General features: G+C 36.6%; 3 protein-coding genes across 3 annotated transcripts in view; 2 read left to right on the top strand and 1 right to left on the bottom strand.

The window, feature by feature from the left end:
- The window catches only part of LOC140935196 (signal peptide peptidase-like 2B), a 12,152-nt gene extending 563 nt beyond the window's left edge, over positions 1 to 11,589 (top strand). The window contains exons 3-12 of the mRNA XM_073384733.1: positions 1,258 to 1,437; positions 2,575 to 2,661; positions 4,124 to 4,266; positions 4,923 to 5,164; positions 6,059 to 6,176; positions 6,500 to 6,687; positions 7,454 to 7,573; positions 8,422 to 8,502; positions 9,021 to 9,175; positions 10,856 to 11,589. Coding sequence (XP_073240834.1) covers positions 1,258 to 1,437; positions 2,575 to 2,661; positions 4,124 to 4,266; positions 4,923 to 5,164; positions 6,059 to 6,176; positions 6,500 to 6,687; positions 7,454 to 7,573; positions 8,422 to 8,502; positions 9,021 to 9,175; positions 10,856 to 10,978 — 1,437 coding nt within the window. The 3' untranslated portion in view covers positions 10,979 to 11,589. The remainder of the gene's footprint in view (positions 1 to 1,257; positions 1,438 to 2,574; positions 2,662 to 4,123; positions 4,267 to 4,922; positions 5,165 to 6,058; positions 6,177 to 6,499; positions 6,688 to 7,453; positions 7,574 to 8,421; positions 8,503 to 9,020; positions 9,176 to 10,855) is intronic.
- Positions 11,590 to 11,746: 157 nt separating this feature from the next.
- Positions 11,747 to 15,301, bottom strand: LOC140935200 (U6 snRNA-associated Sm-like protein LSm7). The gene is made up of 4 exons (XM_073384738.1): positions 15,244 to 15,301; positions 15,077 to 15,164; positions 13,907 to 13,978; positions 11,747 to 13,181 (listed from the first exon to the last, which is right to left on the bottom strand). Exons 1-4 carry the CDS (start codon positions 15,247 to 15,249, stop codon positions 13,045 to 13,047), a joined length of 303 nt encoding a protein of 100 aa, XP_073240839.1. The 5' UTR covers positions 15,250 to 15,301; the 3' UTR covers positions 11,747 to 13,044.
- Positions 15,302 to 17,408: 2,107 nt separating this feature from the next.
- Positions 17,409 to 19,808, top strand: LOC140933155 (neuromedin-U receptor 2-like). The gene is made up of 2 exons (XM_073382671.1): positions 17,409 to 17,492; positions 18,803 to 19,808. The coding sequence occupies exon 2, from the start codon at positions 18,843 to 18,845 to the stop codon at positions 19,806 to 19,808; it is 966 nt and encodes a 321-aa protein (XP_073238772.1). The 5' UTR covers positions 17,409 to 17,492; positions 18,803 to 18,842.
- The last annotated feature ends 817 nt before the right edge of the window (positions 19,809 to 20,625 follow it).

The raw sequence follows: 20,625 nt of genomic DNA, 5'->3' as shown, positions 1-20,625 counted from the left end.
TTGACATGTATATGTATCAGTGTATTCCAAAACACATGAGTACATCAACACTTTAATGCGCCTAGAGAAGGCAAATTGGTATCATGATTCTTGGGTTATGGATCATTTCAATTTTTCATATTGAAAATTTCAACAAGGCCAAATTACTCTTATGCTACAGTTAAATTCCTGTCAGCCAGTCTAGTAGAAAAACCTCTGTTATTGCTTCAACCTGATAAGAACAAGTTGAAGACTTCTAAGTTAAGTACAAGGCAGAATTTCTTGGCTGTTGAAAATACCTGCCACCAGTTGTTAGAAGTTGAATAGTTCTATCAGTGATTGATAACTGGGAACGAATATTATTTTTGCATTTTTGCACTTGATAAAGATATATTTGATGGATAACCCAACCCATGTTTTGGCGGCAGCCGTTCAGCAAATAGAATGATCACTGCACTAACTGCAGAAATCATTCATACATGGCTAGTAATCTGAAACCTTAAGTATGTAAATTGTAGAAGTTTTTTTTTTTGTTTTTGCTATAGAAAGTAATTCAGCCATTCAATGAATAAAACCCTCAATGTGACAATAATTATTGAAAGATAAACACCAAATAAGTTGAACGTGAAGTAGGCAAATTTTTATTAACATACTTGCTCTTCCAGTTCCAAACATTATTATCACCTTAGTAATGAGTAGTAAACATATTATTGTGCCTGTTTGCTGGCCTTTGATAAAAATTTTTTGGGAAAGAGAAAAAAAAAGACACAGACAGCAATTCAATATTTTGGAAACATTTCCTGCCTATGATTACAACATTAGCTATGACTGAAAGTTCTGTGCGACAATAAAATTATTAAGTCTAGTATTCATATATATCATTCAACAAAAATAGAATTAAATTGATTGTGAGAAGTTTTTTATCATTTTATTTCACTGTAGCCTAACTATCATTTGGTAAGGCAATGGTAAAATACAGCTTCACCAGTTTCAAACAGCATCTACTGGCCGAATGCTTTAAATACTAACAATAATTTCCTTCCACGAATTAGTGATTGGTAGCGTGGCACAGTGGTCTATGAGTCAACGTCCTGTGCAGATAGTCCATGTTTGACTCTCAGCAAACCTTTTTTATCTTTGCATACTGTTTTTTCTGTCTTTTTTTTTTCATTTCTTTCCTTTTGGCTTGTTTCTCTTTATTCTTACCTCTGGCTCTTTACAGCTTTACAATGTTTTGTGATAAAAATGAATTTCTAGTTTTATTGTGTATTCGTGTAGCCTAAGTATCCTTTGGTGGAGGCAAAATCACCACTTTGTAAAAATGAATCAAGTCCATCAGAGTACATGAAAGATGCAGCTGTTGCTATACACAGAGGAGGATGTACACTGTTTACTAAGGGAAGAAGAGCACAAGGCCATGGGGCAAAAGAAGTCATCATTATAAGTAATGATACTTTGGTAAGCACTCAGTAGTCTATATTAATGCAGATGAAGAGATCTGTACAATGCAAAACATATTGTTCATGAATGTAGTGAATGTCTGACGAGTTGAGGATATAAAAGTTTTTCTGATCAGGTGTTTGGGCCTGAGGCATGGTTTTCACTAAGAATTCTAGTAGTAACAGAAAGGTGTAATGTTGTAAACAGGAGAATATTTTGAAAGAGGCTCCATGTCTGGGTAAAAAAATAATCATAGGCTACTGAACATTTGCCAGAGAATTGTACGTAGTTAAAGGAGAATTCTCAGGTCTCTGATGCCTAATGAACACCCGGGGGAGGACATAGGTGCTAAATCTTTCAGGAGCTCAATCAATGCTTATGAAATGACAAGAATACATATTTTCTGACAATCAAGCTGTTTATAAAATTTACTTCTGAAGGAGTAAAACCCAAACAGAACATTGTTTTTAATTAGTAGTACAACTGTAGCTTTTTAATGACCCTCAGTGAATGCTGCCTTGTAGAAGCTAATTTGCACAAGGTTCATATAGAGTCTTGAATTCTGAAAAAGTCTGGAAAAAATAAAATGGTAAAAATCCTAGAACTTTTTAAAGCTTCATGTACAACAAGTGCTTAGTAAGTGAATTTTCCTGTGGTCAAATTCAATTCACTCTCGCCCATAGCCAAGACTTTCAATCACAGAATGAGAAGTTTCAGAACTCTCTTATGACCGCATTGGACCGTGGTTACTGTACCTTTTCAGTGCCTCATGAAAAAAGCTTGGTTCTACATTTTTTCAAGTCTCTATTGAGTACCTATGTGGTAACTTGAATCTGGAGAAATAATTTATTGTAAAGTGTATTTTGGATCCAAAAATCTGTACTAACCCTGTTTACAGTTATGCGTGCCATGTTCATTATTATTGACGGGTTTCTTGGAGCTTCTTTATTTTGGTAACTGCTTGCATTGTACTGTAAGGAGTGCAGTTTTACTGACATACACAATGTAGCTATGAAAGGTTTAACTTCACTTGAAATTTGTTTTTACAGACCTGTATATACACTGTTTTAAAAACCATTAATTTTGTTCAAGATAATATTATTTTTTTAACAAATTTGTGACTTCAAATCCTGAACTTTTTGTTTTATTTCTTAGTTTACCCCTGATTGGAATTCATCAGAAGTACTAACCATTCCAATGGCTGTTATTAGTAAAAATGACTGGACTGAACTTATTCGTAAGGTGAGCTCCATGCATGTATCTTTTGAAGGGCTCCACTTTCTAATCAAGTGACAGTATACATAAAGTCATATAATTATCTATCAAACATTACTTTAAAAACACTCTTGCTATTCATCTCGGATGATGAAGAGAATAAGGATTCCCAAAATGATCCTTGCAGTCATGTAGTCCTAAATACAGTCATTTAGAAATCAGGCCTGGGTTCCTCAAAAAAATGATGGTTACCTTAAACTGAAGATTAAGCCTCATTTTAAACAAAGTGGTCTGGGCCTGGTTCCTCAAAAGATGGTTAAGTTTAACCCAGGATTAAGCCAAATTTCAAGCACAGTTTTCTTGTCTAAGAACATGCAACTCGAGGTTACAAGATACTGTTTTAGTCTTTACTACAAGTATACAGTAATGATAACACAAAATGTTACCCTAAACAATGCATAGGAATGTAAAATACAAAAATGGAACAAAATTTTAATCCTGGATTAACGCTGATCGGCCGTTCAGGAACTGGGCCCTGGTCTTTTTAGATGTGAATCATGGTGATCAGAGATTACCTGCCATTTACTCAGACACCAGGAGTTACATGTACATTAACCCAGTATTTTAAAATGGGTTATGATTTTACAGTGCGTTAAAATAAATTGTAGGGCTAATGATTCTTTGAGGAACTGGACCGTGGACATCATTGGGATTTAAACTTTCTTTAGACTATACCTGCAGGTTTCTTTTCATGCATTTTTTCTATTTTACAAAGATCGTTTCATTAATTAAATATTGAAAATGCACAGTTTGTACACCATGATTTATAATAAAATTAATTATACGTTGTATCAGTATTTTACAGTGTAATTTTTAAAATTTATTTTATATACATGTATGTGCATTGTATTCAAAAGAAATATTGCTTTGGAGCAAAACCATAATGTTTTACAGTTTTGTCTCTATGGAAATGCAGCTACCCCTAGTTGCAAAAATGTGGAGACACTCTGATGAAAAACCGACCTTTCTTACTTCAAATTGCTGCTAGTCACATATCTGTGAGATATAATACTCACCTCCAATCAAAGTTGTTCCTCCAAGTTTTGAGCATGGTCTTGTATTGCTAACTTTCTCTGATATTGGGAAGTTGGGGCTGACAAGCACAAGATCATAAGCCAAAATAAGGTACAGTGTCTCAAGTATTTTTACAACTGTTGTACAGCTGTAGCTGCAATGATCATTGAAAAGTCATTGATTAGTGATGGTTGATATGCAGTGCAACTATAATAATAGAGAAACTTTGTCAGCTGCGTCCTATGTTCAACCACATAGTACAGTCTAGAGTCATATCTCTTGTAAGTCCTGGAGATGACTCCCCATATGTACATGTATAGTGTCCAGTCTACAACTGTTAAAAAGGATTACTTTGACAGGGTTGTCATTAATAACGATCGTGACCCCAAAATTTTACTTGGATCTTGTTGTGCAGGATTTTGGTGCATCAAGATTAGTACAGCTGTATGCTCCACCAACTGCTAACATTGATGGTAATTTAGCGATTTTGTGGATTCTGGCTGTGGGCACTGTGGCTTTTGGAGCCTACTGGGCAGGAATTACTAACAGTAAATTGCTGTAAGTTACAGTTCATTTCAGTCTGTTATTTTGGATTACACCCTGGTAAAATGCCACAGATTTAATTCTGTATCAAGTAACTTGTTGTATCCGTTTGATGTATAGATTGTATAATTTGTATATTGATTTTGAGAATTTTTTGTCAGGCAAGGTAAAGTTAAATTTTATCCTTTTTGCTCAACTTCCGTGCAGTGTTTTGCTGCACAAAATATTCCTTCTCCCCCCACAGAGGGTGTTTTGGTTTGAGATCCCCCTGGCCTGTTTTAAATGCTGCCTTTATTTTTTAACCCAGTGGTCACTACTTCTCAGGGTTCTCATTAAGTTTTAAGTGGACAGCTAAGATCTAAAAGTATGTAGGTAGCTAAAAACTGAGTGCTGAAGGCAATTTCAGGCTTTCTTCACTGTCTCACCTTTTGCCCTTTTCCCGAAAAAGCTGGTGGCTAAAAATTCTGTAAAGTCTACACACAAAGTTAAACTCAAGGCAGTGCCGGTCAGTGATCACCTCTTCATACACTGACTGGGGCAACTTTTGAGCCCTCTCAGAAGGGCATTCCCATGGTTTGCATTAATTGGATTCACTTGCTTGGTGCATGTAGCCTGTCAGTGAGGTCATTTAGCATTTACCAAGCTTTTACGATAGATTTATTGCTTTGCAGGACTAGTATTCCACAAGGAAATGCCGTCATGAATGAAAACAATGGCCAGGAGTCTGAAGATGGTTCCATTGAAGTGACACCACTGATGGTCGTGATATTTGTGGTTCTCATCTGCGGCACTCTACTACTGTTGTATTTTTTCTATAACTACTTGGTTTATGTTGTCATAGTGTTGTTTTGCTTAGCTTCATGCCATGGACTGTATGAATGTCTGACACCTATCATCCTTTGGCTTCCTCTTGGTAAGTACACGTAATAGATTAAATATAACAACTTTAATAGTTATTGGTATAAATTTATCCACTGGACAAGACTGAATTAGTAGCCACTGTTGAATAATTATTATGATGTTATACTTTATGTACACTGTACATAGACCTATTCAGCTAACTCAATGTTGTACCCAATTCAAACCCTTTGGGAATAAAAGGTTTTCTTTCAGGAATTTCCATATCATTTAATGTGAATGCCACATTATAATGCAAATACAATACACAAAAAATCTTAACCCCAGGAGATTTGAATTGGGTACAACATTGAGTTAGCCGAATAGGTCTATTGGTTAAAATTGCCTGCAAAAAGTCCCTTCCCCAACGGGTCCCTTAATAGACCATTAAAGGATATGAAAATAAATATTTTTTTTGACAATTCTTAAGCTAATAAATCTCATTTTTACAAGAAAGGATTGGCACGATAAAATTTTTATAGTTTTAAAGAAAAAAAAAACAGTTTCAAATTGAGGCTAAGTGCCAATCCTTTCTTGTAAAAATGAGATTTATTAGCTTAAGAATTGTCAAAAAAAATATTTATTTTCATATCCTTTGCACCTACCCTTGTTTATACAATGTGAAACTTATGCCAGGGACAACTCTGATGTGGCTTATTTGCTTGGGTTGGGTAATTACTGTCATAGCAAAAATAAAAATGCCTCCTCCTGAACTGTTCTCCACCTCCTGAAGGTATAATATTATTTGATACTCATCACGAGGTTAGACTCGGTACATTTGAAACCAAGATGACTACCCATAGAGATAATTAGCACTTGGTTTAGACTACATTTTTTAAAATAGGTGACTGTAAAGAGTATTACAGGTAATTATTTGTTATCAGATCTTATATTTGTTTCCTTTTTCTAGGAAGCTGTAAAGTACCAGCAAGCAAAATTTGCAAGAGTCAGCCACAGATCAGAATATTAATTCTCATTTTATTCTGTATGGCCATTGCCATCTGGTGGGGTATTGAGCGAAATAAAAGGTAATCAACATATTTCCACTGACAATTTAGGTCATGTTGTATTAAACGTGTTGGCAAGATAAGGCACTTGTCTCCCCCAAGAAGAATGGGCTCAAGATTTCTTTCTTTCTTTTTTTTTGAGGAGACACAGAGGATTTATTCTTGTTTTTTGTTTGTTTTTGTTTTGTTTTGCATTTTCCAGGTATAGTATTTAAAAAGTATTTGACAGAAGAGTGGCAAGCTTTTTTTAATGACATGTGTAAAGTGTATTTAAGTGCTATTCAATGCCTGAATTCTTGGTCAGTAGTTTACTTTGAAAATTGTTTTTATCTTTTTTCCCTTAGTTATGCCTGGGTGCTTCAAGATATCCTGGGGATTGCATTCTGTATTAGTCTGATCAGGAACATCAGATTGCCAAATCTTAAAGTTTGTACCATACTGCTGGTGTTGCTTCTTATTTATGACATCTTTTTTGTGTTCATCACTCCACTGTTCTCTGCTGGCAAAAGTGTGATGGTGGAAGTTGCGACAGGTACATGTATGAATCATATAACTTTATACAGGCTTTGCCTTCAGAAGATAGTGCAAGCTAGGGGCAAAACCAGGGATATTTTATTGGGGGGGAGGGAGGGAGCGGGGTCCAAACTTGGTTTAGTTAGGGTTAGAGGCTTAGGGTTAGACTAAACTCTCACATCGAAGGAGAGAAAATGTTTTATAGACGACAGAAAACAGAAACGACAGAAACAACAGTGACAATGGTGACAACAGTGACAACATTGACGACAGCGACAACGATGACAACAGTGACAACAGCGACAACGGTGACAACAGCGACACTGGTGACAACAGCAACAACGCTGACAACAGTGACAACAGCGACAACGGTGACAACAGTGACACTGGTGACAACAGCGACAACGTTGACAAAGGCGACGACAGTGACAACAGCGACAATGGTGACAACTATGACAACAGCAACATTAAGATTTCTCCCTTGGAACTATTTCACATCCAGCCATTTCTAACCTTCTTCCCTGCTAGTTGTTATAATATAGGAAAGTAAACTATGTGGATCCTTAAAATAATGAATTCCTCAATCATGGTGAAAGTTTCAGCTTTAAAGCATTTGGTCAATTAAGTACTTAAAATTTCTCTAGCTAGTTTGATTTGTGCATTTAGTGGTAGTGTCCTTGAGATACATTAATATGTAATTTCAGTATTATTATTCATGTACACTGACGTATCTGACTGAGAACTTGGTTCATTAATGACTGTTTGTTTTGTTTGTGATTGTGAAGGAGGTGGAAGTAAAGAACAGCTACCTATGGTTCTCAAGGTTCCAAGACTGAAAAAGTCAACATTGTCTGTTTGTCTTAGACCATATTCCTTACTGGGGTTTGGAGATATTCTAGTACCTGGTAAGTGCAACATAGCTAATTTTATTTATTGGCATTCTGGTTAAATTTTTCATAAGCGCTAGCTAGCTATAGGTTGAGTATGATTGTCCTGGCACCAAGTGTATTCCTGGCCCCGGCAGCTGAAAAGGTTGATAGCATTATTTACCGGATAAATAAATAACTAGAACCTTATTATTAGTACTTTATAATTTCGCGAATTTGGGGAGCCAGTAATTTGGGGGGGGGGGGGGGGTTATTTTCACAGTTTTAACAAGTAAATATAAAAAAGGGCATTAAATTTTACAATTTGAGCTTTCTCAACTTCATTTTCCTTTGTTTTTTTAAGTTTAACCTTTAAAAAAAAGTTAGATAAACTGGAACAATCAATCTGTGAAATCTTTGCAAACTAAAGTCATTCCACAGCGGATGATACAAACAAAATGGAGCATACCGGTGAAACCAGTTAGCAACCTGTGTTTGTCAATATGTATCATTGCTATTATGTGTTAATATATATTGTTATTTGAATTTTCTCTATGAGTATTGAATATTGCATGCTTAAAATTTGCAAGGATTGTTTTTGCAGGTCGACTTTAATTTCGTGAATTTTTACAATGGCAAAAAATGCAAAATTAAAGACCCACGAAATTAAGTACCAATAAAGGATAAGTATTGGAAAAAAAGTTGAACCCAGCTAAGTCCACCAAAATTTTGTTTGCATGGTGAATGTCACAAGTGTAGGAAAGATTGTGTCAATTAACCATTATATTTTCTTATAAAGTGGGTAGGACAGTTGCTGAAGTGTCTCTCTGTACTTGCAGAAAGTACATGTATCAAGCTTAATAAATTATTATTTTTGTTGTTCACAGCATTGTATATTGGATTTTGTCACTCATTTGACATTATGTCAAACACACCGCGAAAAATATATTACCTTGCAACTACCATAGGTGAGACTAGAACTATGTGTATAAAGTTAAACTCTTATGAAAGTAAAGACTATATGTACATGTAAGTAACAATAATTACATGTTGTATAGTTCCTAGCAATCTGATAACGCATTATTAAACAACAAGTACATGATGACCATTACCAATCCTGTACATTGCATTTTTATTTACCATTAGTTTGTTATTGTTATGATCTGCATGATCTTTGTCAACTTTCAGCTGATAAAGTCTGCTAGTTATTGTCAGCCATTTTGCTGACAAAAAAGACTACATGAAGCCTTAAGTGGACACTTAACTTGTTATTTTAACACAATTTGAACACCAGGAGAAAATAATTACATGTAGGTAAATATGGCGCATTCTTTCACAATAGGTTCAAACTTGTTGACTCCCTTGTCAATGAATGTTCTGCTGTTTGTGATGTTAAACCACACCGACCTGTGGAAAAGTCTGTATAATAATTGTACCTACTAATATAACATTTAGGACTGAACTGATTTTGTTTGATTTATTGCAGCTTATGGCATTGGCTTGCTGATAACATTTGTAATGTTATTTGTGATGCAACAAGGACAGCCTGCCTTACTGTACTTGGTGCCATGTACGCTGATAACTGGCTATGTGATTGGCTGGTTGCGTGGTGATCTGAAGAGGCTGTGGACTGGAAGAATGGTATTAACCTCCTTGCTCTTGTTTAATCTCACTATGGTGTTCCACCCTTAAAGAGAGGTTAAACCTTGGTTTCGGGACCCTAGAAATATTGTCCCTTTCCCTTGAATAATTTGTCCCTGCAATAGAGGTAACCGATACAGAGATTATGTGAACATTTTTCTGGAACCAAATTTTGTGTCCCCTGATCATGAATGGACGTGTTTTTTGAATACAGGTGTCCCAAAGGAGAAATTCCACTGCATGTCATCCAAGCATTATAATTATTGTTAGATGTTACAAACAACAGAAATGGGCTTTGAAAAATACGTTTGTCCATCTGTGCCTCCTTTTATTTTGTTGTCTGAATTATACCTTCTTTTGTTTTTTGAGCGGTTATTTTTTGTCTTTCACTCAGTTTTGTGGCAGTTGCCATTGTTTGAATGTGATAAATTTGGTGACACAGCTCCTTTAACAGTGTATTACCTAATATGTACAGTAACTAATTCCGTGAAAGTAGATCATCACAGTTTAATAGAGGCAACTTTTGCAGTTGCGACAAGAAAGCCTGAAAAAAATTGTACAGGATGCAAACTCTTGACCTCTGCAATACCGGTGCAGTGCTCTTACCACTTGAGCTAACAAGCCAACTGCCAGGTCAAGTGGTAAGAGGGCTGCACCAGTATCACAGAGGTCAAGGGTTTGAATCCTGTACAAGCCTGAATTTTTTTCAGGCTTTCTTTTTGCAACTGCAAAAGTTGCGTCTATTTGTGTGATGATCTACTTTCACATAATTCTTTACCCCGCAGTTCATAATATGTTTTTCATATATTCATAACTTTACAATAAGTAAGTAAAGTGTCAGATTCCACATACTGGCTGATGAACCCAACTAAGTGAAAAATCTTTTTGGCAAACTATCGGGAGGTGGGCAGTTTTTTCTGATGCATTTGCTAGTAAAGGTTTCAATTTGGAACATGGAAATTTGGTTATTGGTCTACACTGATGGATTAATGAATATCATGTTATTGGAATAATTCATTCATTCAAAATATCAGTCATCATTAATTTTCCTACTTTCCAGGATTGTTATAGCCTTCGGAAGGTTTTCATTTCGCTTTCCACTCTATTCTTTGGCTTTCTTTTCTGCCTTTTCTTTTTCTCTTCTTTTTTTCCTGTTTCTCTCTTTTTAAAATAATGGTAATGACATCATTGATAATAATAATGATGATAATAAAAAAAAGATAGAAATAGCTAAAATTAAATTGTTGTTCATTACATGTCTACGTGTAACAGGAATTTTTCCCCCTGTAATATTTTTATTTGTTCATGTCACCCCTGGCTACCATCATGCAAGAAACAAGCCAAGGGAGTTAATCTGCTCATCGAGTTACATATGTTCACCCATTGTCGTCTTTTAAGGAACACCTAGTTAAAGCAAGTTTATTTTTATTTATTAATTTCATTAAAAATTGGAATTTGTTTCTCCCATGCAACCACCATATTTTTGGCAAACAAGAGAACCCTGTGATTGAGGTTACCGGTAATTTTTTTTGGCAGAAGCTTTCGTAAATAATAAGACTGTGTATTTATCAAAATGTGTGATTAACAAACTGGAATGTTTTGTTAAGACCTGGACTTAGGTTGCTGCATTATATGTTGTTTTTTAATCGAATAATTATACTGTTGATGTTCTTCTTCTAGGGTCCTGATGAACCTCTACTAACCAGTGGTAATGAAAGTGAGGATGAAATCCTGAGTAGGGAAGGTCCAAGAACACCACGGGATCCACCGGAAACTCGGAGACTTATAAAGACTGAGAATTGAGGATTAGTTAAAAATGTTTGCTACAGATGAAGGAACTAATTCATGTAAATTATAAATTTAAATGTAGTTTTAATTATTTTTGTGCTTACTACATTAATTTGTTATAAAGGTTACATAGGTAACTTATTTGTTACGGTAACGAGGTACATTAATATAGGTTTGAGTTACAGCTGTAGCTAGAGAGAGAAGTGATGCAATTATTAATTTATAGTTTTGGAGTGAGATCATGATAGGGGAAGACCCTGTCAAAGATCTCTTGCCTTTAAACATTTTTATAAAATTGATCCAACAGTTTCTGTAAATTCATGTATAACATTTAGATATCAGTATGTCCAGTAGTACCAACTTTGTTGGAATCAATAATTGATTCAGCAAGCGGTGGATTATTGATTATTTCACATCGTTTTCTAAAGAAATGCGAAATATGATCCTTATCTTGTACAACATAGTCTCTTCAAAAACTAGGTCACGTGTGCTGATTTTGGGGGATAATTAATTCCTATTATTTGCAAGGAGCGTGGGGTAAAATAGTGAGGGGAATCATTTATTAATTTTTCATTTGAGGAAAGAAAGAATTGAAGGGGTGGGTGGGAGAAAATCTTGAGTGATGAATATTTGTACAAAAGTTTTGGGTTATTCTAGTTGTTCTACTTTTAGGGTTTGTACAGAGTCTTGAATTCTTGAAAAAGTCTTGAAATTTGCAAAGCAAGTGGAAAATAGAGGTAAGGTCTGAAAAAATGGTAAAAGTCTGGAGTCTTTCTTTTTCAAAGCTACAACAAGTGCTTACAAGAGAATATTTTTCCTATAGTCAAATCCCTTTCAATCTCGTCTGTAGCAAAGGCATTTATTATAATCACAGAATGACAAGTTTCAGAACTCTCTCATGTCCGCATTGCACTGTGGTTACCGTACGTTTGCAGTGCATCCATGAAAAAAAAGCTTTGTTCCTGCATTTTTCAAGGTCTCAATTGATCCTTGAGTCTGAATTTTGAATCCAAACATCTGTACGAACGCTGTACTTTAATATTAAGTAAAATGAAAAGTACTATCTTATTATTTGACTGTCATGCTGCTTAAAATCTGTTCACACATGATAAATAAAATACCAACGTCTGACTACAAAATTGTACATTCCCTGTGGAAAAATAGCCTCAATTTCATCCGATTACTTCAGACAGTAACGACGTTATAAACTCCCTCAGTAACAACGTTACTGAGGGAGTAATAACGACTTGGAGTAATCGGATAAAATTCAGGCTAGTTTAAAAACACCGTCATATTTAGTGTGGGAAAGTGTGCGACGAGGAGCTTTGTCGGCCGCAGGCCGCTGGTCCAGAGGCTTTTCACACTGGTCACTTTTTAAGACTTGACCGAAAGCAGAAACGGCGCATGAAAAGCCTCTGGCGCCCAGGGTACCTCACGGAAAGTTAAGCTTAGTTTCTTGCCAATTCAAGCTAGTCACATTCCATGTTTTATAGTTGAGGATTAAATTATAGGATGGGAGTTGGGGTGATGTGGGGATTAAAGAAATACAGTAACCACAACTGCATATATTATGCAAATCAACAATTAGTTTAAAGACTTTGAAAACAATGCAAGATATGACAAACAGTACTAACTGGTCAAGTTCTACATGTTTATTTCTTTTACTGCTGGCTTATCAAAAACAATGCCCCTCCCCCACCCCTTTCCTAACATATCTTAAAAAAGAGACTGACCAAAAAATTTTTGAGATATCCAAAATTCTTTGCAAAGGTTACTAAACATGCATGTGTATACTGCAAAACTAACAAAACCATGTACACCAAAAATATTGCTGGAATGTTATTGTGTTGCAAATGCCAATCAGGCATAGGACAACTAAACTGCAGCAACTAGTCTGTGGTTTTGTGGTTGGCTCGGGTGTTTTGATCTTTTCTGTAATTGGTCCTCACACAATAAACATTCCTGAAATATTTTAGGTGTTCACAGTTCTGTTAATTTACAAGACTATGAGAGTCCACCAGAGAAGAACAGTTCATGTATGATAGTACACAAAAGTAGGAGTTGCAGAACAAGTTGCCACATCATTCTTGTTGTAAGAATGGGTTTGCAATAGGTTCCATTCCATCTACAGGACAAATTAACACTACAGCAGTTCCACGGCAGACAGCCAAGCCAAGCTGCCTAGTTTCATCAGTTAGTTTGAATGGGTCATCAGGATCTATGGGTAAAGAGACAAATAAAATTACAAAAAAAAGGCCAATCTTGTCATAAACTTGTGGCTAGTACTAAACTGGGTAGTATTAAGGATCACATTACGGGCTTTAGTTTCCTCCACAACAGTAACTCAGGATAATATGTATGACATTTTACCTTTTATGATTACTGGAATATAACCCCAAGAGAAGAGAGAGGTAGCCTGAAATATTCCTTGTAGTGGTTGGAAAGGGTGTTTCCCCAAGAGCAGTTTGATAGTAACAAGTCACTGATTGTAAGAAAATCGACAGTTTCACAGATATGAATTAGTAATAAAAAATATTATCACACTGAAGGTTCTCTTCTCATTGTTTTTATTACTAACAAGAAGTCAGCAGCTTTAGAAATGCAATCAACGTATTTGTCAAAGTCTATAAGCTGCCCCAGCAGGCAGGGGCTTAGCTATCCTGAAAATTGCACGCATGACTAGTACGCACTGACCTCATCAACACTTTGAGCTCTTAGGCTTTCATCCCAACAATGCATAATTAAAGCAGTAGAGTGATCAAACAAAAAATTTGTAGACCTGGGCCTACAGGTCTATGGGCTGGCTATGCCCCTGGCAGGAAAGGTGCCTGTGTTCTTTTGGCCATTGTAACATGCACATTTTAATGATTTTTAGAAGTTATACTAATATCTCAGGACTTGAGGTACCATAAATGTGGGCACAAAAAAGTAGACATCACCCACCTCTCAAATATTCTGTTGTGTTGTCTAGTACTACATTTAGTAATGCATCATAACCTTTCAATACCCCTGTGGCTGAAAATCAAGTTGCAACTAAATTAGAAAACTTAACAATGAAAGATCATGGTGTCATTGAGACAGGGTCACTTTGCTGGTATGACATTTCAACCACTAACATATTATAATGGTATTCAACATGCGTTGGTGTTGATTGGAAATACCAATACACATGTATAAGGGCTACAGAATCACTATTGAACACCAGTGTTGAGAATCATTATAATTTGATTTAAAAGAGGAGTCAGAATTCAATTCTTCCCTGTATGGTAGCTGTCACAATCCCTAAATATGACGGTGTTGCAATCCAAATTTCAGGCAGAATTAGCCTGTCAGAATCTTACCATCCATAGGGGGCAAACAGAAAAGGGCCTGGTGGAATCATGTGCTCCATGCAAGGGGAGGTGGGTACAAATAACAAATGAAACGTTCCATTTACTAAGTGAAAATTGGGCTCTTTGACTGGTAAACTGTTAGATGGGGTAAAACCCCAGGGAGGGTACTCCAGATTTTAAGTGACGGGGATGATCGAAGGATTTTTCGGGGTCTGACATTTTCGTTTCCGGGATTTTTTTGGGTAGGAAAATTCGGCAAGTAGTTTTTTGGGTAGCTTGATTTAAGTAGGAATTTTTGGGGGTATTCAAAACAATCTGAAGATTCCTGGTAGTGACCATCGTAGTTCTGCAAATAACTACAACCAAATGAAGCACAACGTGATATATCATTTAAGTTTTCTGGAAATGTTTAAGGCTTGGAGCTTCGCCATGGGATTTTTTTTTGGAGGTTAATTTTTGGTCTAGGGATTTTTTGGGGTTTTGATTTTTGCCCCAATTTGATCACCCCCGTCACTTGAAATCCGGAGTATCCCTCATTATACATGGCTAGCTTAGATATTTATTTCCTGCAAGTCTTGCTTGCTGGCAGTGAAGAGAGAGTGTTTTCTCCCAGGAAAGTTGAAATATTAACAAAGATTGACCATAAAGAAGTACTTTTCTGATAATTTTGGAACTTCTGGTTTTACAGAGTACAGAGGCGTGTCACAAACGCGTCGAATTGAAACTGGGCGCATTTTTTCTTCCTGAACATTTGCTTTCATAAAGAAATGCCTACACTTACCTTCTCTGCCACCTTGAAACTTCACTCGGACTCTCTTATCGAGAAATTTGGATAATTCAAAGATGCTCTCTTTTTTCTTCCGATCAGTCTAAAAAAACAGTCACTCAAATTGAATCGATTCAAAGCCAGAAAAAGTTAAAAGTTATAGTTGACAGGATCACACTTACCGCCATCTTGGTCAGTCGCTTCAGGAATGATGGGATTGATTGGCTTCCAGACCCTTACGCGGACAACTGCAACATCAAAAAAAGTGGCGAGTAATGCCATTGCGCACTTCGCACCGCTCTCCACTATATGAACACTTGGAACAGGCAGGAGCCAATTACTTGCAGCCTCCATACGTGCTGTACCCTTGAGTCAACCCTTTCCGATAAAGAATTATTGTTAGAACAGGCTTTAATTGTTTTCGAGGACGTCCGCATATTTCTGTAGTGAGAAAAAAATGGCGACGAAAGAGGGAAATTGGCCAACAAGTTTACTCCTTGTTCCATCACCGTAGCTCCTGCCTCCGTTCCTTCCCTTACAACCGAGGAAAGCTTGCTATGTTTTTTTGCAACGCAAGAGGTCGTGTTTGCTGTTGTAGCACTGTTCGGATGTTTAAATTTTGCGGGTAATGTTGTATTCTATCGCCCTTATTTAAAAGAAGCTTTTCAAAGAATTAAAAAGTGAAACTCTTTGTTGGAAAGCCAGACTTTTTAAAAGGGAATTGGAGCGCTTACGGTAAGCTCTGTATGGAACCGGCAAATCGGGGGGCAATTTTGCGCCTTCCGCGGCCTTTGCAAGTAGAAATTGTCGTGTCTCCTGTGTCTTATCACTGTCTTATCTACCGCAACCTGGGACAGCGAAAATCAAGATGTTTTCTCATGATTTTGAAAGATTTCATTTAAAGAAACAAAACGTCAAAGTGAAGAAAGGTATCGGATTATGTTGTCCGGATTTTTCTTCATTTTGATGGTGCTATATAAGTTATTATTAATTTGGCACAAGACATGAAAGCTACAAAAACCCTTTGAGTGCAGAATTATCAAATTTAGGAAGAAATTAAACACTGTTTGGCAATCACACTATTTCTCAAGATGCTGCAAGCTTTCATGGCCGCAGCATATATTACTTGTAGACCTCAAATAACCGCAAAAAAATATATACAGGAGGACGTGACATGCCGAAACATATAACTTCCGCTGTGAAACCTTTGAGAACCTTTCTTTCATTCAAGGATTTTAATCTTTTGAAGTCGCTAGCCCCATCGGCTCGCTCCTTTTTTAATTTTATGACTGCCTGTTATTTTCCTTGTTTACATGTTACTTAGTTTCTTAGTAGCATGAGAAAAATACCAGGCTCAGTAGATTGTTGTATTGTGTGAATGAAACCCTCAGTATAATAGGTACACAACAGTTAATTTCGCTTTTAATTCGATTTCAATTCATTCCTGTTGAACATCTCGTTTGTTTTGTTTGATATGTCCACTTGAAATATTTGCCGTTGAGATTGTATGTTATCAAAAGCCATTTTCTTCCACAGCCACATTAATTGGCTTATAAAAGTCCGTTCATAATTCGCGACCTCAGATCTCGCACAATTACAGCCGCCGCGCAAGGGAAAGATGCAGTCCGTGTTCGATCTGTAACACAGTTGGAACAACATACTTTTTACTTCAAAATTAACTGTGGGTTGATGCAGTGTGGTCCTTTGTGGAATAAGTAAAAAGCTCCAAAGCATTGCACAAGTGAGTTAACCAGTAAAGTAAAGTAACTAAAGAGCTTGATTTTTCAATTTTATTTACCCGCTGTCGAGGGCCGTGACTGAGTTGTTCGTGATAAAACTTATGATATACAGCCAACTGTCAAGATTACAAGTAAACTTGAACAAGAATTTCTCAGAATAAAAAATTAGCAGATAAAAACCGCCCAGAACAATTTTTATTGATAACACTGGTATGAACCTACTTATTTTTACGTGGAAGTAATAAACAGCAAACAACAATTAATTAGGGGAAAACTTGGTCACATTCACGTTTGCCGTATGCCGTAAAACTGACTAAAATTCTATCTATTGCCTATATTATCCGGCGGCTACATGATTATCTACGTTCTGATTGAAATGTGATTGAAATGTGATTGAATATACTAGTGATGTTTTTTTAGTTTTTGCAGACTCATCTGTCCAGGTGGTATTTGTTGATTAAAATTTGGTCGGAATTGCTTGCAAGTTGTTCATAACAAAGTACACTTCATCCACAATCCCTATTGGCTTGGCAGAGTGTCACTTGACACCATCCTGAAGTACATATAAGTTAAATAACGTATGACAGTCTTTTAATGAACTGCACCATGCCAAGACAGTTGTATTTAGTGGATCACCCGATAAAAGCGAGAAACAATCTTCTTGATGCTATGTTGCAAAGTCCTTTTTGGAGGTAAGACAAATTATCTTGAAAACAGCTAACAAATTTCGGTTTTGAAGTGAAAAAAGAAGAGAACTGAGCATTCCAATGACCTAAAATGGTAAAGAAATAGCTTTCCTTTGCTACTGAGAACAGGTGTGTCGGGGAAGGTTTGATCGAACGGTTTTTTTTTTTGGCAGTTCTTCATGGATTTTTTTTCTGTGTCTGCAGCCTACGATGTTCATCAGTTCCTTTTTTACAGTGAATTACCTTGTATTTTTTTTCCGGCACAAAGCTTTTCCTGATCTTGGAGAAATAGATTCAGTTTGCCGAGCTAGTAACTCCAAAGCATTTTTTTTTTCAATTTTAAACTTCAACTACATAGTGGTATTTCAAAAAGGAAATTTCTTTCGTATTTTATGTTTTTATTATCGCACTTGAAAGAACTTTAATTAAAATTTAGTCTTTTATTTAACTTTAACTATATGTAAACAAAATTTTCAAAATAAACAAATGTTGTGGAATTGAATGAATATCAATCTATGCCCTGTGAGTAATAAAGGAACTGAGTGTAGTACAAAAGAATCACAATTAACAGTTGAATATAATAAAGTTCATATCAAAAATGACATGATTCAATACATACATACATACAACCTTTATTTATACACGATATTAATTCAAAGCTAAAAATTGTGCAAAAATTACAAATAAAATAAAATGATAAAAGTTATTAATACTTGGGAATAAAATCGTTCAATCATAAAACACACATTAGAAATATAGAAAATTCTCAAATCTGTTGTTATTGTTTGTGGGGCGAAAACGTTGAAATTAAACTCGCTAATGAGTGCAACACTTTTAATGATTTTCATTTTCACTTTTAATGATTTTCATTTGATCGAGCTTGAAATGATTTCACAAGAAAAAAAACATTAACATTTCAAACGAAAAAGAATATTAGAATATTTGGTGGATTTATCAAACAGAGGCTGTCCTCCGCACTGAAACGAGCGCGGCTTTTGGTTGGTTTAGGGAATTGAACGCTCAACGTAAACCTACCCGAAAAACGATTAATGAAAAGTAATCTTCCATTGACGACTCGGGGAAAAGAAACTGGGATGCTGATTGGACATTTTTGATCTTTCAACTTATTGGTTGATAAAACAGATAATGAACACCTGTATAAACGAGTCAAGAAAAAATTAATAGAACCCCTATGATCGGTTGCCCGGAACACAAGAACAGTTTGGTCTCTCCTTGCCGTCCTTTAACAATTCTTGATTGCAGAAGGTCGAGCAAATACATCGCTAATATAGGATTTTTTTTTCCATTAAATCAAGGCAGACGATATTTACTTATTGAGGAGTAAGACCCTGAGACATGTCCGATGCTCTGCTATCCAGTAATTCAAGCGGCACAACCAGAAAGTTCTCCATAGCCTTGGAAACACTGTATTGCGTGTTTTTTATCGTTGGAATCATCGAAAATGCCCTTGTATTCCATAGAATCAGAAAAACGAAACCAAGACGCAAATTGACAACAAACCAACTACTGATGCTTCATTTGGTGGTGGTGGATATTTTGATTTTAATGACGTTGACACCAGCAGTTTTGTACTCAGCAGTTGACATCACGCACACGTCCTTTATTACATGCCGGATAATGCTTCCAATGGTCATGTTTTATCCATACATACGAGTGTTTTCCCAGGTTATTATCGCTTTGGAAAGAAGGCGCTCAGTGGTGACACCCCTCCACCCTCGCTTCACTACAACAGCAATCGTAAGTATGTTGTGCCTGTGCTGGTTGCTTTCAGCGGTTTTTACAGCACCCATTGTCTGGAATGCGGCGCTTGGTCCTCGTTCCTGTGGAAATGAGAAGTCAGCGCCAATTCCCAGTCTTCGACTCATCCTTTACACGAGCAAAATATTCCTGCACTTTGTCATACCAATGACTATTATTACAGCTTGTTATGTCCAGGCTGGATTGGCTTTGAAAAAATCAAGATACAACATTTTCAAAGCATCACAAATGAAAAGCTGCGCGTTGCAACGTGAAGCGAGTCGTCTGCAAAATAAGCGCGTGTGCAAAGCCTTTGCAATCATGGTCGTTGTGTTTGCCGTCTGCACAGCACCATTAAATGCCATATGCATGTGGATAGCTTATGGTAGCGGCAAAAATGAAGTATTAGAAAATCAGGCCCTGTATTGCTTAGTTGCCAATTTCCCCGTGCTCTTCGCAAGCTTTCTGGATCCTATAATTTACGGAACCTTCTGCTTCCGTCGCCGCGGTACGTATAGATCTAAAATGAAGAAAGCATGGGACAAACTTTTGAGAAGGAAATAAAGTTCTACATCGGAGGTCAATTGCCTTTCCAGATAGAAACATACCACTGACTCACTCCGACTGTTCAGTGGGTTTGTGTGTTATTGTTTTGGTTGCCTGTTTGCGTACTTTTATCTATTACGGGCTCGATTCGTCCGCTTTCCTAAGAATCTTGGAGAAAGTGTTTTGGGAAGCTTACCGGAGACCTGTACTGCACCGGAGACCTCCGGGGTACAAGCCTCGCCCGTCGCGTTGTTTCCTTATACAAAGGGAGCTTTACTCAACTTTGTCTCTTTTCACCCAAGTGAAAAACGGGGTACCAGCGACATACTGCTAAGGGGTGACCCTGCTATGGACTGGCACCCTGTCCAGGGGAAATAACAATACTTCTAAACATGCTTCATGCTAGGAAACCGGGATAAGCTCCGGTCGTTAGGGCCTTTGGCCCGTGTGGGTCTTACCGGAGACCTTATCTGATCAATTTTTATAATCAACTGTCGTCTTCTCTTCGACTTTTTTTGGAAACACTGGTCACTTAAAAATATAGCAGTAGGAATTAGCCCACGTTTGATAAATTAAAACTCTGAGGCTCTCTGGTCTTTTTTCTATATATTTGGTTTTGTTTCCTTCCTAAAGTTTCCTCTGGGAATTGCGAGACATTGGAGTCGTAAAAACTTGTTATAATTGAATATTAACAATACATAATATTTATAACCCCTCAGTGTGTAATAAGCATTGTTATCAAAGGGGGTCCTGTTATTTAGTTTCCCTTCAGAAATCAAGGAAGGATTTCTTTGATCAAAGGCTGTTAAATTTCATCGCACCAGTAAAATAAAAA

The sequence above is a fragment of the Porites lutea genome, chromosome 4 (assembly GCF_958299795.1).
Source record: "Porites lutea chromosome 4, jaPorLute2.1, whole genome shotgun sequence".
Lineage (NCBI taxonomy): Eukaryota > Metazoa > Cnidaria > Anthozoa > Scleractinia > Poritidae > Porites > Porites lutea.
Note: the sequence above shows the minus strand (reverse complement) of the source record. Positions and strands in the feature narration are given on the sequence as shown.

Bases quoted from the DNA above. Each gene is read 5' to 3' on its own strand.
- LOC140933155 (XM_073382671.1), top strand. From the start codon at position 18,843: ATGTCCGATGCTCTGCTATCCAGTAATTCAAGCGGCACAACCAGAAAG.
- LOC140935200 (XM_073384738.1), bottom strand. The intron at 13,979-15,076 runs GTAAGTGTAGGC...CTTGATTTTCAG, and splicing joins GTTTCAAGGTGGCAGAGAAG to CCACAGGGGTATTGAAAGGT. The intron at 13,182-13,906 runs GTGGGTGATGTC...CTTTACCCATAG, and splicing joins CACAACAGAATATTTGAGAG to ATCCTGATGACCCATTCAAA.